Genomic DNA, 16937 nt, shown 5'->3' on the forward strand with positions numbered 1-16937 from the left:
AGCGCGATAATTTGGAGCCGCTCCAGAAGTCGATGGACCGATTGGGAAAAAGGCTGGATGATCAGGCTGAGAAGCTCCAGAAGCTGGAGAAGACAGTGGAGGAGCAGGCAGACTTTCAAACAGTGGCGAACGTGGAAATTCAGAGGTTGAGGGATCAGCAGAAAATGCTCCTGGAAAGGCTGGAGGACACCTCCAGACCTCACCGGCAGAATGTAAGAATCGTTGGCCTCCCAGAGGGGGCTGAGGGGCTGGATGCTGCCGCGTATGTGGAGGATATGTTTCAGAAGCCCGCCGGTGGTGGACAGGGCACAGAGTGCAGGTGAGGCAGCCACGACGAGGGGGTCCCGCACGTGCAATGGTGGTCCGGTTCCACAAGTACCTGGACAAGGAGCGGGTTCTGCAATGGGCCAAGAGCACACAAAGCTGTACCTGGGGCAATCGCACCCTGCGTGTTTACCAAGACCTGAGCACTGAGGTGGCCAGGAGGAGGGGAGGCTACAGGCAGGTGAAGATGATTTTGTATACGAACAAAGTGAAATTGGGGCTGCTTTTTCTGGCGCGACTGTGGGTTACGTACGAGAGTCAGCACCACTATTCGAGGAACCCGAGGAGGCGATGGACTTTGTTAAGAAGCAAGGGCTGGCCCTGAGTTGAGGACTCTTGGACTCATGGCTGAACTTAAGTCTATTTTGTTTCTCTCTCGCTTTGAGAGATGCCTGCATGCTTGGGTCCGTTCTTTTCATTTTTACGACCTTTTTAGGTTGATGTATTTTGGTTGCGATGTGTTTTTCTTGTTCTTTTTCGTGGTTTCCCTGAATGTTTCCTTTTTGGGTTTCTTGTTTGGTTGGAGTTTTGTAGGGGGAAAAATAAAAAATAAAATAGTTAAAAAGCCGCGGTTATGATGGGGGTTTCGGGGGAATATTTTGCAATCTTTTTCTGTGTGTGGAGGGGTGGGCTAAGAGTGCCTGGTACTTCTTATCTCTATTTGTTTGATTTACATTGCACTATTGTTGGGGCTGTTTCTGACTTGTATAGAGTATTTGTTTAAGCAGGGCTGGTTTGGGGAAGTGGTATGGATGGGCCTGGGAACAATGGGTGAGAGACGCGCTGGCGCCGAAGCTGGGAGCCACCAGGCTAGCTGGGTGGGCTAGTCAACGGAAGCCAGGTGGGGGGTGTTCGATTAGTTAGATTAGAGCAGGAGTTAGGTGGTAGGATGGTGTTGCTGTGGGGGGGGGGGTTGATCTGCTGACGAGGATGGAAATTGGGCATGGCAACAGTGAGGAGGTCATGGGTGGAGCCAGCCAGGAGGCAGGCCAGAGGAAGCGCAACACATGGCTGGGGGGCTGGCCAAGGAAAGGGGATGGCTGTTCAGGCAGAAGGAAGGGGGGGGGCCCAACCAGGCTGATCACCTGGAATGTTAGAGGGCTAAACGGGCCAGTGAAGAGGGCGTGTGTGTTTGCGCATTTGCGGGTTCTGAAGGCGGACATAGCCATGCTGCAGGAGACGCACCTGAAAGTGGCAGGCCAGTTGAGGTTAAGGAAGGGCTGGGTTAGTCAGGTCTTTCATTCGGGGCTCGACACTAAGACTAGGGGGGGGTTGCGATCCGGATTAATAAAAGGGTTCAATTTGAGGCGGAGGGTACAGTTGCGGATGGGGGCGGCAGTTTTGTTATGGTTAGGGGCAAGCTCGAAGGGGCGAGAGTAGTCTTGGTTAGTGTGTATGCCCCTAATTGGGACGATGTGGATTTTATCAGGAGGTTGCGAGGGACGATCCCCAACTTGGACTCACGCAAACTGATCATGGGCGGGGACTTTGACACAGTTCTGGACCCGAGCCTGGATCGGTCACGTTCAAAAACAGGCAGGTTGCCAGCGATGGCAAAGGAACTGAGAGAGTTCATGGAGCAAATGGGGGGAGCTGATCCGTGGAGATTTAGCCGGCCGTCGGCGAGGGAGTTTTCGTACTACTCCCACGTCCACAAGGTTTATTCCCGAATTGATTTCTTTGTCATGAGTAGGGACTTGCTGGCCGGGATGGTGGGGGCAGAATATTCGGCAATTGCCATATCGGACCATGCTCCGCACTGGGTAGATCTACAGATTTGTACAGTTAGCTTTCAGCGCCCACAATGGAGGCTGGAAGTTGGATTGCTAGCGGACGAGGCGATGTGTGAGAGACTCAGGAGATGCATGCAGAATTACCTGCAGGTAAATGATACCGGAGAAGTCTCAGCAGCGGTGCTCTGGGAGGCACTGAAGGCAGTGGTGAGAGGGGAGCTGATCTCAATCCGGGCTCATAGGAACAAGACAGATGGGGCAGAAACGGACCGACTGGTTCCGGAAATTTTACGGACGGACAGGAGCGACGCGGGGTCCCCGAGGCCAGAGTTACTCAGGAAATGACAGAGGCTGCAGGCCGAGTTCGGGGTGCTGACTACAGGCAAAGGCGTAGAGCAGCTTAGAAAGGCAAAAGGCGCGATATATGAGCATGGAGAGAAGGCCAGCAGAATGCTCGCGCAACAACTAAGGAAGAGAGAAGCGGCTAGGGAGATAGGAAGGATAGCGGATGGGGAGGGAAATCTGGTGGGGGTCCCGGCAGGGCTGAACAAGGTGTTTAGGGACTTTTATAGTAAGCTGCACACTTCGGAACCCCCCAGGGGACCGGAGGGGATGAGGCGATTCCTGGACGGACTGACCTTCCCAATAGTGGGTAGGGGGTTGGTAAACGGACTGGGGGCCCTGGTTAGGATCAATGAGGTATTGGGGGCCTGAAGATCATGCAGTCGGGTAGAGCCCCGGTGACGAATACTGTTGGCATGGAGGGACTCAAGGCCCCCGAAGAACGAAGTATGGCTATCGGACATGGCGAGCTTAAGTTCGCCTTGAGAGGTTCACTATCGGGGTTCGCCCGGCGGTGGCAGCCATTCATTGACTTCTTCGCGGAGAATTAATCGTCAGCAGGGTGGGGGGGGGGGGGGTTGTACAAAGCGTTATTTGCTTTTCTTTCTGTACAGTACGATACAATATCATTGTTTTATATACCAAAAATACCTTAATAAAATTGTTTATTAAAATAAATGAAGGCAGCTCACCACCACCTTATGAATGCGCAATAATCATAGAACCTACAGTGCAGAAGGAGGCCATTTGGCCCATCAAGTCTGCACCAGCCCTTGGAAAGAGCACTCTACCTAAGCCCTCACCTCCACCCCACCCCCCTCACCTCCACCCCCCTCACCTCCACCCCACCCCCCTCACCTCCACCCCACCCCAATCCACCTAACCTGCACATCTTTGTGACTGTGGGAGGAAACCGGAGCACCCGGAGGAAACCCACGCAGACACGGGGGGAACGTGCAGACTCCGCACAGACAGTGACCCGGCGGGGAATCGAACCTGGGACCCTGGCGCGGTGAAGCCACAGTGCTAACCACTGTGCCGCCGTGCTGCTGGAGGTTCGGGTGGCCTAGCCAGCTGTGCCCACAAACCGTAACTGAATTTAAAAATTGTCTATTCACAGATCAGGAACTCTCTCCTCGTGTTCTTCATTAACCACCACAACCGGAATCAAATTATCACTCACCCTATTGTGAAAAAGGAGGTTGTATCTGCCTAGATAACAATAGCCCTTCCTGGAGTTTGCTTCAACATGGATTCTCAGAACAGGATTCCACAGAACCATAGAAATGATACAGCACAGAATAGGGCCATTCAGCCCAGATGCCCTTTCTAATCCCACCTTCCTGCACCCGCTCCACAGCCCTGTAGCTGACAGCACTTAAGGCGCAGAAAGCGTTTAGGGTCTCTGCCTCCACCACCAACTCGGGCAGCGAATCCCAGACTCCCACTACCCGCTGAGTAAAAAAGTTCTTCCTCATGTCCCCTCTCCACCTTCTGCCACTTAGGTTGAATCGATGACCCCTGGCCTTTGAACTCTCTGCCAAGGGAAGCGGGTTCCTCCGGTCTATTTCTACCCCCTCACAATTTTGTACACCTCAGCCTGCCACCCCTCAGCCTTCGCTGTTCCAAAGAATACAACCTCAACCTCTCCAATCGCTCTTTGTCGCTACAATTGTCCAGCCCTGGAATCATTCTTGTAAACCTCCTCAGCACTCTCTCCAGAGCAATTTCGTCCTTCCTGTACTGTGGTGACCAGAACTGCACACAATACTCCGGTTGTGCCTATTGTTATACGTGTCGGACCCAGCGGGGGGAATGATAGAGGTTATGCGAATTTTGAGGGGGTTCGGGGATTTCTCGGGGTATAGGCTAAACATGGGAAAGAGTGAATTATTTGTGATACATCCAGGGGACCAGAGTAGAGAGATAGAAGGCTTGCCTCTAAGGAAAGTGGAAAGAAACTTCCGATACCTGGGGATTCAGATCGCTAGGAGCTGGGGAACCTTGCACAGACTTAATCTGACACGGTTGGTAGAACAAATGGAGGAGGACTTCAAGAGGTGGGACATGCAGCCTCTATCGCTGGCGGGCAGGGTGCAAGCAATTAAGATGATGGTCCTCCCGAGGTTCTTATTTGTATTTCAATGTCTCCCTATACTAATCACTAAGACCTTTTTTAATAAAATAGACAGGAGCATCACGAGCTTCGTGTGGGCAGGGAAAGTTCCGAGAGTAAGGAGGGGGTTCCTTCAGCGTAGTAGGGACAGAGGAGGATTGGCACTACCGAACTTGGGCGATTACTATTGGGCCGCCAATGTGGCAATGATACGTAAATGGATGATGGAGGGTGAGGGAGCGGCGTGGGAAAGACTGGAGAGAAAGTCCTGTAAAGGGACGAGTTTAGAGGCGCTGGTGACGGCGCCGCTACCGATCTCACCTAAAAAGTTTACCACGAACCCGGTGGTGGCGGCAACATTGAATATCTGGGGACAGTGGAGGCGACAGAGAGGGGTGCGGGGAGCCCTGGTGGGGTCCCCAATCAGGAACAACCATAGGTTCGCCCCAGGAAGAATGGATGGAGGATTTCAGAGCTGGTTCCAGTTGGGAATTAGGAGGGTGGGAGATTTATTTATAGATGGGACTTTTGCGAGCTTGGGAGCATTGGAGGAAAAGTATAAGTTGCCCCGGGGAAATTTCTTGAGATATATGCAGGTGAGGGCATTTACTAGACAACAGGTGAGGGAATTTCCATTGCTCCCGACACAGGGGATACAGGACAGGGTGCTTTCAGGGGTGTGGGTCGGAGAGGGCAAGGTGTCAGAGATTTACCGAGAGATGAGGGAAGAGGGGGAGGAGTCGGTGGGCGAACTAAAAGGAAAGTGGGAAGAAGAACTAGGGGAGGAGATAGAGGAGGGTATGTGGGCTGATGCCCTAAGCAGGGTAAATTCCTCTTCCTCATGCGCCAGGCTTAGCCTGATTCAATTTAAGGTGCTACATAGAGCACACATAACGGGAGCAAGATTGAGCAGGTTCTTTGGAGTGGAGGACAAATGTGGGAGGTGTGGCGGGAGCCCGGCAAACCACGCACATATGTTTTGGGCATGCCCGGCACTGGAAGGGTATTGGAAGGGAGTGACGGGAGTGATTTCGCGGGTGGTGAAGGCCCGGGTCAAACCAGGCTGGGGGTTAGCTCTATTTGGAGTTGCGGAAGAGCCGGGAGTGCAGGAGGCGAAAGAGGCCGACGTTGTGGCCTTTGCGTCCCTAGTAGCCCGGCGCAGGATCCTACTCATGTGGAAGGAGGCGAAACCCCCCGGACTGGAGGCCTGGGTAAATGATATGGCGGGGTTCATTAAACTGGAGCAGATAAAGTTTGCCCTGAGAGGATCGGCTCAAGGGTTCACCAGGCGGTGGCAGCCATTTCTCGACTACCTAGGGGAACGTTAGAGGGAAGACAGATGACCAGCAGCAGCAACCCAGGGGGAGGGGGGGGGGGGGAGGGGGGGTTTAGTTTAGGTCAAAGATAAAGGGGTTTTGTTACTTGTGTATTGTTTAAAATTTCTGTATTGTTATTGTTGCGTTTGCTTTGTAAGAGGGGAAAAATTGTTGTTTGGGAAAAAATTTTCAATAAAACATTTATAAAAAAAAAAAAAAAAAAAAAATACTCCGGTTGTGCCCACGTGCGGAAACGTTCTCGAAACAGCCCTGCAATTCACTTATCCTCTTGGATCATTTGAAATGGAATATGCTCTTGGAACAGTGAAAACAGCACGAGAGGAGAGAGAGCCGGGACAGTGAAAACAGCGCGGGAGGTGAGTGAGCCGGGACAGTGAAAACAGCGCGAGAGGAGAGAGAGCCGGGACAGTGAAAACAGCGCGAGAGGAGAGAGAGCCGGGACAGTGAAAACAGCGAGACGAGAGAGCCGGGACAGTGAAAACAGCGCGGCAGGAGAGAGAGCCAGGACAGTGAAAACAGCGCGAGAGGAGAGAGAGCCGGGACAGTGAAAACAGCGCGAGAGGAGAGAGAGCCGGGACAGTGAAAACAGCGCGAGAGGAGAGAGAGCCGGGACAGTGAAAACAGCGCGGGAGGAGAAAGAGCCGGGACAGTGAAAACAGCGCGGCAGGAGAGAGAGCCGGGACAGCGAAAACAGCGCGGGAGGAGAGAGAGCCGGGACATCAAAAACAGCGCGGGAGGAGAGAGAGCCGGGACATCGAAAACAGCGCGGGAGGAGAGTATGCCGGGACAGTGAAAACAGCGCGGGAGGAGAGAAAGCTGGGACAGTGAAAACAGCGCGGGAGGAGAGAGAGCCGGGACAGTGAAAACAGCGCGGGAGGCGAGAGAGCCGGGACATCGAAAACAGCGCAGGAGGAGAGACAGCCAGGACAGTGAAAACAGCGCGGGAGCCGAGTGAGCCGGGACAGTGAAAACAGCGCGAGAGGTGAGTGAGCCGGGACATTGAAAACAGTGCGAGAGGTGAATGAGCTGAGACAGTGAAAACAGCGCGGGAGCTGAGTGAGCCGGGACATTGAAAACAGCGCGAGAGGTGAGTGAGCCGGGACATTGAAAACAGCGCGAGAGGGAATTGAGCTGGGACAGTGAAAACAACGCGAGAGGAGAGAGAGCCGGGAGATTTAAAAAGCGCGGGAGATTTAAAAAGCGCAGGAGCTGCGAGTCAGAGCGGAGATTTTAAAAGATCGCGGCCTAGTTTCGGGAGCCGTTTGGAGGAGGAGGAGCAGTCTCTGTCAGGGAGAGAACCTGAGAACATCCAAGACACTCAGATGGTAAGAAGGTAAGTAAGTGATTTTTACTTTTATACCTTTTTCAAATTGTGTGTGTCCGGGGGAAACTGAAGTGACATCACAGAAAAGCTGTGACCCGAGTGGCTGGTTGGGAATCTACACTAAATTTTAAAAATTAAGCATTGGTAACTAATTAAACGTAATTACTTAATTATAATTTAGAGGGGTATCTAAGCCAGAGATCGGAGAGTACTATATTTAGCTTTCGCATTTATATTAGAAATCTAGTGCTAGGAAACAGATAGTTAACAGTAACTTTGAAAAAATTTAAAAAGAATATAAATTTTTTGTAAAAAAAACTTTTAATTTTAATTAATTGACGAAATGTCAGTTAGAGGGGTGCAGTGCTCTGACTGTGAGATGTGGCAGGTCCGGGAGGCTTCCAGCGTCCCGGGTGGCTTCATCTGCAGAAAGTGCACCCAACTGGAGCTCCTCACAGACTGCATGGTTCGGTTGGAGCAGCAATTGGATGCACTTAGGAACGTGCAGGTGGCGGAAAGCGTCATAGATCGCAGTTATATAAATGTGGTCACACCCAAGGTGCAGGCAGAGAAATGGGTGACCACCAGAAAGGGCAGGCAGTCAGTGCAGGAATCCCCTGTGGTTGTCCCCCTCTCGAACAGGTATACCCCTTTGGATACTGTCGGGGGGCATAGCCTATCAGGGGAAAATAGCAGCAGCCAGAGCAGTGGCACCACGGCTAGCTCTGATGTTCAGAAGGGAGGGTCAAAGCGCAGAAGAGCAATAGTAATAGGGGACTCTATAGTCAGGGGCACAGATAGGCGCTTCTGTGGACGTGAAAGAGACTCCAGGATGGTATGTTGCCTCCCTGGTGCCAGGGTCCAGGATGTCTCCGAACGGGTAGAGGGCATCCTGAAGGGGGAGGGCAAACAGGCAGAGGTCGTTGTACATATTGGGACATAGGCAGGAAGGGGCATGGGGTCCTACAGCAGGAGTTCAGGGAGCTAGGCAGAAAGTTAAAAGACAGGACCTCTAGGGTTGTAATCTCGGGATTACTCCCTGTGCCACGTGCCAGTGAGGCTAGAAATAGGAAGATAGAGCAGCTAAACATGTGGCTAAACAGCTGGTGTAGGAGGGAGGGTTTCCGTTATCTGGACAACTGGGAGCTCTTCCGGGGCAGGTGTGACCTATATAAGATGGACGGGTTGCATCTAAACCGGAGAGGCATAAATATCCTGGCCGCGAGGTTTGCTAGTGTCACACGGGAGGGTTTAAACTAGTATGGCGGGGGGTGGGCATGGGAGCAATAGGTCAGAAGGTGAGAGCATTGAGGGAGAACTAGGGAATAGGGACAGTGGGGCTCGGAGGCAGAGCAGACAGGGAGAAGTTGCTGAACACAAAGAACAACAAAGAACAAAAAAATGTACAGCACAGGAACAGGCCCTTCGGCCCTCCAAGCCCGTGCCGACCATACTGCCCGACACAGCGGGTCTGGTGGCCTGAAGTGCATATGTTTTAATGCAAGAAGTATTACGGGTAAGGCTTGGATTAGTACTTGGAACTATGATGTTGTTGCCATTACAGAGACCTGGTTGAGGGAAGGGCAGGATTGGCAGCTAAACGTTCCAGGATTTAGATGTTTCAGGCGGGATAGAGGGTGATGTAAAAGGGGAGGTGGAGTTGCGCTACTGGTTAGGGAGAATATCACAGCTGTACTGCAGGAGGACAGCTCAGAGGGCAGTGAGGCTATATGGGTAGAGATCAGGAATAAGAAGGGTGCAGTCACAATGTTGGGAGTTTACTACAGGCCTCCCAACAGCCAGCGGCAGATAGAGGAGCAGATAGGTAGACAGATTTTGGAAGAGTAAAAACAACAGGGTTGTGGTGATGGGAGACTTCAACTTCCCCAATATTGACTGGGACTCACTTAGTGCCAGGGGCTTAGACGGGGCGGAGTTTGTAAGGAGCACCCAGGAGGGCTTCTTAAAACAATATGTAAACAGTCCAACTAGGGAAGGGGCGGTACTGGACCTGGTATTGGGGAATGAGCCCGGCCAGGTGGTAGATGTTTCAGCAGGGGAGCATTTCGGTAACAGTGACCACAATTCAGTAAGTTTTAAAGTACTGGTGGACAAGGATAAGAGTGGTCCTAGGATGAATGTGCTAAATTGGGGGAAGGCTAAATATAACAATATTAGGCGGGAACTGAAGAACATAGATTGGGGGCGGATGTTGGAGGGCAAATCAACATCTGACATGTGGGAGGCTTTCAAGTGTCAGTTAAAAGGAAGTCAGGACCGGCATGTTCCTGTGAGGAAGAAGGATAAATATGGCAATTTTCGGGAACCTTGGATAACGAGAGATATTGTAGGCCTCGTCAAAAAGAAAAAGGAGGCATTTGTCAGGGCTAAAAGGCTGGGAACAGACGAAGCCTGCGTGGAATATAAGGAAAGTAGGAAGGAACTTAAGCAAGGAGTCAGGAGGGCTAGAAGGGGTCACAAGAAATCATTGGCAAATAGGGTTAAGGAAAATCCCAAGGCTTTTTACACGTACATAAAAAGCAAGATGGTAGCCAGGGAAAGGGTTGGCCCACTGAAGGATAGGCAAGGGAATCTATGTGTGGAGCCAGAGGAAATGGGCGAGGTACTAAGTGAATACTTTGCATCAGTATTCACCAAAGAGAAGAAATTGGTAGATGTTGAGTCTGGAGAAGGGTGTGTAGATAGCCTGGGTCACATTGAGATCCGAAAAGACGAGGTGTTGGGTGTCTTAAAAAATATTAAGGTAGATAAGTCCCCAGGGCCTGATGGGATCTACCCCGGAATACTGAAGGAGGCTGGAGAGGAAATTGCTGAGGCCTTGACAGAAATCTTTGGATCCTCACTGTCTTCAGGGGATGTCCCAGAGGACTGGAGAATAGTCAATGTTGTTCCTCTGTTTAAGAAGGGTAGCAAGGATAATCCAGGGAACTACAGGTCGGTGAGCCTTACTTCAGTGGTCGGGAAATTACTGGAGAGAATTCTTCGAGACAGGATCTACTCCCATTTGGAAGCAAATGGACGTATTAGTGAGAAGCAGCATGGTTTTGTGAAGGAGAGGTCGTGTCTCACTAACTTGATAGAGTTTTTCGAGGAGGTCACAAAGATGATTGATGCAGGTAGGGCAGTGGATGTTGTCTATATGGACTTCAGTAAGGCCTTTGACAAGGTCCCTCATAGAACATAGAACGATATAGTGCCCTTCGGCCCACGATGTTGCACCGACATGGGAAGTCAAAAAACGAAAGCCATCTAACCTACACTATGCCATTATCATCCATATGCTTATCCAATAAACTTTTAAATGCCCTCAATGTTGGCGAGTTCACTGCTGTTGCAGGTAGAGCATTCCACGGCCTCACCACTCTTTGCGTAAATGGTAGACTAGTACAAAAGGTGAAGTCACACGGGATCAGGGGTGAGCTAGCAAGGTGGATACAGAACTGGCTAGGTCATAGAAGGCAGAGAGTAGCAATGGAAGGTTGCTTTTCTAATTGGAGGGCTGTGACCAGTGGTGTTCCACAGGGATCAGTGCTGGGACCTTAGCTGTTTGTAGTTTCGAAAATGATTTGGAGGCATATGTAACTGGTCTGATTAGTAAGTTTGCAGACGACACAAAGGTTGGTGGAATTGCAGATAGCGATGAGGACTGTAAGAGGATACAGCAGGATTTAGATTGTTTGGAGACTTGGGCGGAGAGATGGCAGATGGAGTTTAATCCGGACAAATGTGAGGTAATGCATTTTGGAAGGTCTAATGCAGGTAGGGAATATACAGCGAATGGTAGAACCCTCAAAAGTATTGAAAGTCAAAGAGATCTAGGTGTACAGGTCCACAGGTCACTGAAAGGGGCAACACAGGTGGAGAAGGTAGTCAAGAAGGCATACGGCATGCTTGCCTTCATTGGCCGGGGCATTGAGTATAAGAATTGGCAAGTCATGTTGCAGCTGTATAGAACCTTAGTTAGGCCACACTTGGAGTATCGTGTTCAATTCTGGTCGCCACACTACCAGAAGGATGTGGAGGCTTTAGAGAGGGTGCAGAAGAGATTTACCAGAATGTTGCCTGGTATGGAGGGCATTAGCTATGAGGAGCGGTTGAATAAACTCGGTTTGTTCTCACTGGAACGAAGAAGGTTGAGGGAGACCTGATAGAGGTCTACAAAATTATGAGGGGCATAGACAGAGTGGATAGTCAGAGGCTTTTCCCCAGGGTAGAGGGCTCAATTACTAGGGGGCATAGGTTTAAGGTGAGAGGGGCAAGCTTTAGAGTAGATGTACGAGGCAAGTTTTTTTACGCAGAGGGTAGTGGGTGCCTGGAACTCGCTACTGGAGGAGGTGGTGGAAGCAGGGACGATAGTGACGTTTAAGGGGCATCTTGATAAATACATGAATAGGATGGGAATAGAGGGATACGGACCCAGGAAGTGTAGAAGATTGTAGTTTAGTCAGGCAGCATGGTCGGCACGGGCTTGAAGGGCCGAAGGGCCTGTTCCTGTGCTGTACATTTCTTTGTTCTTTGTTTGTTGAAATTGAGTTCTCACCACCATCTCGATCAATGGAAACCAGCTCTCTCTATTTCACCAGAACCACTCGTCACTGGTAATATCTAATTAAATTGACACAATTTGCAATACTTCCAATTTGTAATCAGAAAATGTTGGGCATTGTACCCTCAATTCTTAAATAGGTACAGTCCCAACAAGAATCATGTGGAATACCAGATACTACACCTTGCTGGTCCAAAGTGTCCCCACGTCCTAAACCCATGTTTCCCACCCTCGACCCATCTCTCAATTCCACATGCCGTTGGATTTGCTATCAAAGTTTAGGCAATTAAAATCTGGTGGGTCTCGATTAAAGCTGCACAGCTGGCACCTTTATTGTTCAACTGATCACTCAAAAGCTGCCCCGAGTGGTTGTGGAGATCTGACATCCAATCTGTCCGCCTCACGCTCCAATAAAAGAGCTGTTTCCCCTTTCTCAATGTGGATGAAGTGGCAAGAGACCAAACTCAACTTCCTCTTCTCATTAATTTTCATTTGTCCCGAGAGAATTGCTCCCTCGCTGAGTGTACGTGCCCACAGCTAGTGAGCCTCCGGTACCTCGCCCAAACGGCCATTATCCACATGCAACAGGGCGTGTTGGCTGCCAAAATGGACTTCATGAGAGTATTTTAACACGCCCTAACCCATCGCCACTAATGCACCCAATTCCAGCAGGATTTGCCGTTTCAGAGGGGCAGTTACGAGTCAACCACATTGCCGTGGTTTGGAGTCACATGTAGGCCAGACCGGGTAAGGACAGCAGATTTCCTTCCCTAAAGGACATTAGTGAAACAGCTGGGTTTTTACTACAACCGATCTCTGACACTAATTTCCCATTCAAGAATTTTAAAAAACAGTTGAACTTCGACTCCACCAGCTGCCGCGGTGGGATTTGTACCCGTGCCCCCAGAGGATTTGTACCCGTGCCTCCAGAGGATTTGTACCCGTGCCCCCAGAAGATCTGTACCCGTGCCCCAAGAGGATTTGTACCTGTGCCCCCAGAGGATTTGTACCCATGACCCCAGGGTTACTAATCCAGTGACATCGACACGACGCCACCGCCCCCTACCCAAGGTCGACACCTCCACCCTATCCCCATAACCCAGTAATCCCACCCAACATGAAGGGCAATTTTGGACACTAAGGGTAATTTAGCACGGCCAATCCACCTAACCTGCACATCTTTGGACTGTGGGAGGAAACCGGAGCACCCGGAGGAAACCCACGCACACACGGGGAGGATGTGCATCCGCACAGACAGTGACCCAAGCCAGAATCGAACCTGGGACCCTGGAGCTGTGAAGCAATTGTGCTATCCACAATGCTACCATGCTGCCCCACGGTAGCATTTCTCAAACTAGGATTTAGTAATGTTTCTGCCTGGTTTTGAACCAGGTGTCATCTAAGCAAACATGATAACCACGACACTACAGAAAGACTCCTCTATCGTGTGTACCTGTGCAGGATATGGACTCCACACCTGGCCCGTGATATTCTACTATTGCACCAGTTCCCCCTTTAACTGTCAAAATGCCAGCAACTTTCAGGATTACATCTTTGGCCGACGTCCAGCCTGACAGATGCCCCGTCAGCTTTACTCCGATAACCTAAACAAGAAACAAACAACTGCTTTATTTCAAAACATTCCAAGAAGGCCGAAGAAGAAACCAGCTTCCTCCAGAATTACCACACTGGAAACCTGAACACAGGGAGGAGCAGAGTGATCCAATCTTCTTTTTAAAATATTTTTATTCATGTTTTAATATTTTTTTAAATAAATTTAGAGTGCCCAATTCATTTTTTCCAATTAAGGGGCAATTTAGCGTGGCCACTCCACCTACCCTGCACATCTTTGGGTTGTGGGGGTGAAATCCATGCAGACACGGGGAGAATGTGCAAACTCCACACGGACAGTGACCCAGAGCCGGGATCGAACCTGGGACCTCGGCGCCGTGAGGCAGCAGTGCTAACCCACTGCGCCACCGTGCTGCCACGTTTTAATATTTTAACATTTTAAATATACAACTGGTGTATTGGGGCTGGTTTAGCACAGTGGGCTAAACAGCTGACTTGTAATGGAGAACAATGCCAGCAGCGCGGGTTCAATTCCCGTACCGGCCTCCCCGAACACGCGCCGGAATGTGGCGACTAGGGGCTTTTCACAGTAACTTCATTGAAGCCTACTTGTGACAATAAGCGATTATTATTACACGACATAACATAACAAAACAAAACGGCTTTTGCACTATGTTTATGGTTTCATGTATATTGTTTATTTTGTTGTTGTTACTATATCAAAAATACCTCAATAAAATGTTTTTTAAAAAACATAAAACAAAAACAACCCCCCCTCCAATAACCTGGAACAGAAACCCCACTCTTCCCTCCCCCCCCCCCCCCCCCCCCCAACCCCCACCTTTAACAGTTAACGGTAACCATCTCTTTAAAACGTAATACAAACAAACCCAAACTCTTGCGGAATCTTTCACTCTTTCCTTCCCCCCGACCCCCCAAACAAATTTGACCTTCTCCAAATACAGGAACTCCAACAGGTCCCCCAGCCACGCCGAGGTACAGGGTGGGGAAGCGGGGCCCCTTCCACAACTTTCACAAATGTCCTCCACCCCCTCAAACAGCCGGCTCATCCCCGACCTCGTCAGGTCCACTCTATGTACTACCTTTAGCTGTATCAACCCCAACCTCGCACAAGAGAGGTTGAGGCATTCACCCTCCGCAACACCTCACACCACAATGCCATCCCCAGCTCCTGCTCCCACTTGGCCGTAACCCCCTCGAGAGACACCATAATCCCCCTCCAAAATCGTCCCATAGATCACCAAGAAGGCACCCCCCTGCTTCCCTCCCACAGACCAATCACCGACAGCACCCCCTCCAACAGGGAGGGCAGTGCCACTGGGAAAGTGGGGAAAACCTTTGGCGTGAAATCCCGCCCCTGCATATACCTCAAAGCCTCCCCGCGCAGGATCCTAAACGTCTCCCCCAACCTCGCAAACCACCCATTTAGAAACAAGTCCTTCATTTCCATCACCCCTCGCTCCTCCCACTCCCGAAACCCAGCATCCAACCTCGCTGACTCAAACCCACGATGCCCTCGGATTGGCATCCATGTCATCCTTGCCTCTAGCCTCCATGTGTGTCTTCAACGTGGCCACCACCACCGAACCCCTCCCGAATTATTTCCCTGGGGCAAACAGGAGCAGTGCCGTTGCCAGCACCAGTGATCCAATCTTTGTATATTACCGTAAAACAATTTTCCAATGCTAGTATGAAGGTGACCCACTCTAGGGCTGCGTTTTAACCAGTCTTGGATTTTGCACATAGCAAATGGTTACCCTTAGACCTGAAGGACTGTGCCTTCTAACCCTCCCTCCAAAAAGCACTACCTTGCCGCAATCCTGGATGGTAGTTAAACTCCACTTATATACCAGTGCAGGACATGAATCCGGCAACTAGCCAGTACTAAATTGGGCCTGTAACCCCTTGATAGGAATAGGAATCCACTCAGCCCCTTGAGTCTATTCTGCCATTTAATGAGATCATGACGGAGTGTAACGAGTATACAAATGGGGAAGTCCTGTTAAAACTATACAAGGCACTAGTTAGACCACACCTGGAATACTGTGAACAGATTAGGTCCCCTTATCTAAGGAAATATACACTGGTATTGGAAGCAGTCCAGAGAAGCTAATCCCAGGTTTGGAAGGATTTTCTTATCAGGAGAGGTTGAGTAGGTTGGGCCTTATTTCCAGAAGGCCTTTGACAAGGTGCCACATAGGAGACTATTAAATAAGTTAAAAGCCCACAGTGTTAAGGGTAAGATCCTGGCATGGATAGAGGATTGGCTGACTGGCAGAAGGCAGAGAGTGGGGATAAAGGGGCCTTTTTCAGGATGGCAGCCGGTGACCAGTGGTGTGCCTCAGGGGTCGGTGCTGGGACCACAACTTTTCACAGTATACGTTAATGATCTGGAAGAAGGTACTGAAGGCACTGTTGCTAAGTTTGCAGATGATACAAAGATCTGTAGAGGGACAGGTAGTATTGAGGAAGCAACGGGGCTGCAGAAGGATTCGGACAAACTAGGAGAGTGGGCAATGAAGAGGCAAATGAAATACAATGTGGAGAAGTGTGAGGTTATGCACTTTGGAAGGAGGAACTTGGGCATAAACTATTTTCTAAATGGGGAAATGCTTAGGAAATCAGAAGCACAAAGGGACTTAGGAGTCCTTGTTCACGATTCTCGGTTAACGTGCAGGTTCAGTCGGCAGTTAGGAAGGCAAATGCAATGTTAGCATTCATGGCGAGAGGGCCAGAATACAAGACCAGGGATGTACTTCTGAGGCTGTACAAGGCTCTGGTCAGACCCCATTTGGAGTATTGTGAGCAGTTTTGGGCCCCGTATCTAAGGAAGGATATGTTGGCCTTGGAAAGGGTCCAGAGGAGGTTCACAAGAATGATCCCTGGAATGAAGAACTTGTCGTATGAGGAACGGTTGAGGACTCTGAGTCTGTACTCGTTGGGAGTTTAGAAGGATGAGGGGGGATCTTATTGAAACTTATAGATTACTGTGAGGCCTGGATAGAATGGACGTGGAGAGGATGTTTCCACTTGTAGGAAAAACTAGAAGCAGAGGACACCATCTCAGACTAAAGGGACGATCCTTTAAAACGGGAGGAGGAATTTCTTCAGCCAGAGGGTGGTGAATCTGTGGAACTCTTTGCCGCAGAAGGCTGTGGAGGCCAAATCACTGAGTGTCTTTAAGACAGAGATAGATAGGTTCTTGATTAATAAGGGGATCAGGGGTTCTGGGGAGAAGGCAGGAGAATAGGGATGAGAAAATATCAGCCATGATTGAATGGCGGAGCAGACTCGATGGGCCGAGAGCCCTAATTCTGCTCCCATGTCTTATGGTCTTTACACATTGGAGTTTAGAAGAATGAGGTGTAACCTTATTGAGACATATAGGATTCTCAGGAGGCTTGACAGGTAGATGCTGAGAGGTTGTTTCCTCTTAATAATAATCTTTATTATTGTCACAAGTAGGCTTACATTGTAATGAAGTCACTGTGAAAATCCCTAGTCGACACACTCCGGCACCTGTTCAGGTACACAGAGGGAGGATTCAGATTGTCCAAATGACCTAACAAGCACGTTTTTCGGGACTTGTGGGAGGAAACCG

General features: G+C 50.1%; 1 protein-coding gene across 2 annotated transcripts in view; it reads right to left on the reverse strand.

Moving 5' to 3' along the window:
- aco2 (aconitase 2, mitochondrial) overlaps nt 1-16937 on the reverse strand; it is a 99684-nt gene that overhangs the window by 48110 nt on the left and 34637 nt on the right. For both annotated transcript variants that reach the window (XM_072491989.1, XM_072491988.1), the window contains exon 6: nt 13197-13347. In XM_072491989.1, the coding sequence (XP_072348090.1) occupies nt 13197-13347 (151 nt within the window). The remainder of the gene's footprint in view (nt 1-13196; nt 13348-16937) is intronic.

Source organism: Scyliorhinus torazame, chromosome 29 (genome assembly GCF_047496885.1).
Source record: "Scyliorhinus torazame isolate Kashiwa2021f chromosome 29, sScyTor2.1, whole genome shotgun sequence".
Lineage (NCBI taxonomy): Eukaryota > Metazoa > Chordata > Chondrichthyes > Carcharhiniformes > Scyliorhinidae > Scyliorhinus > Scyliorhinus torazame.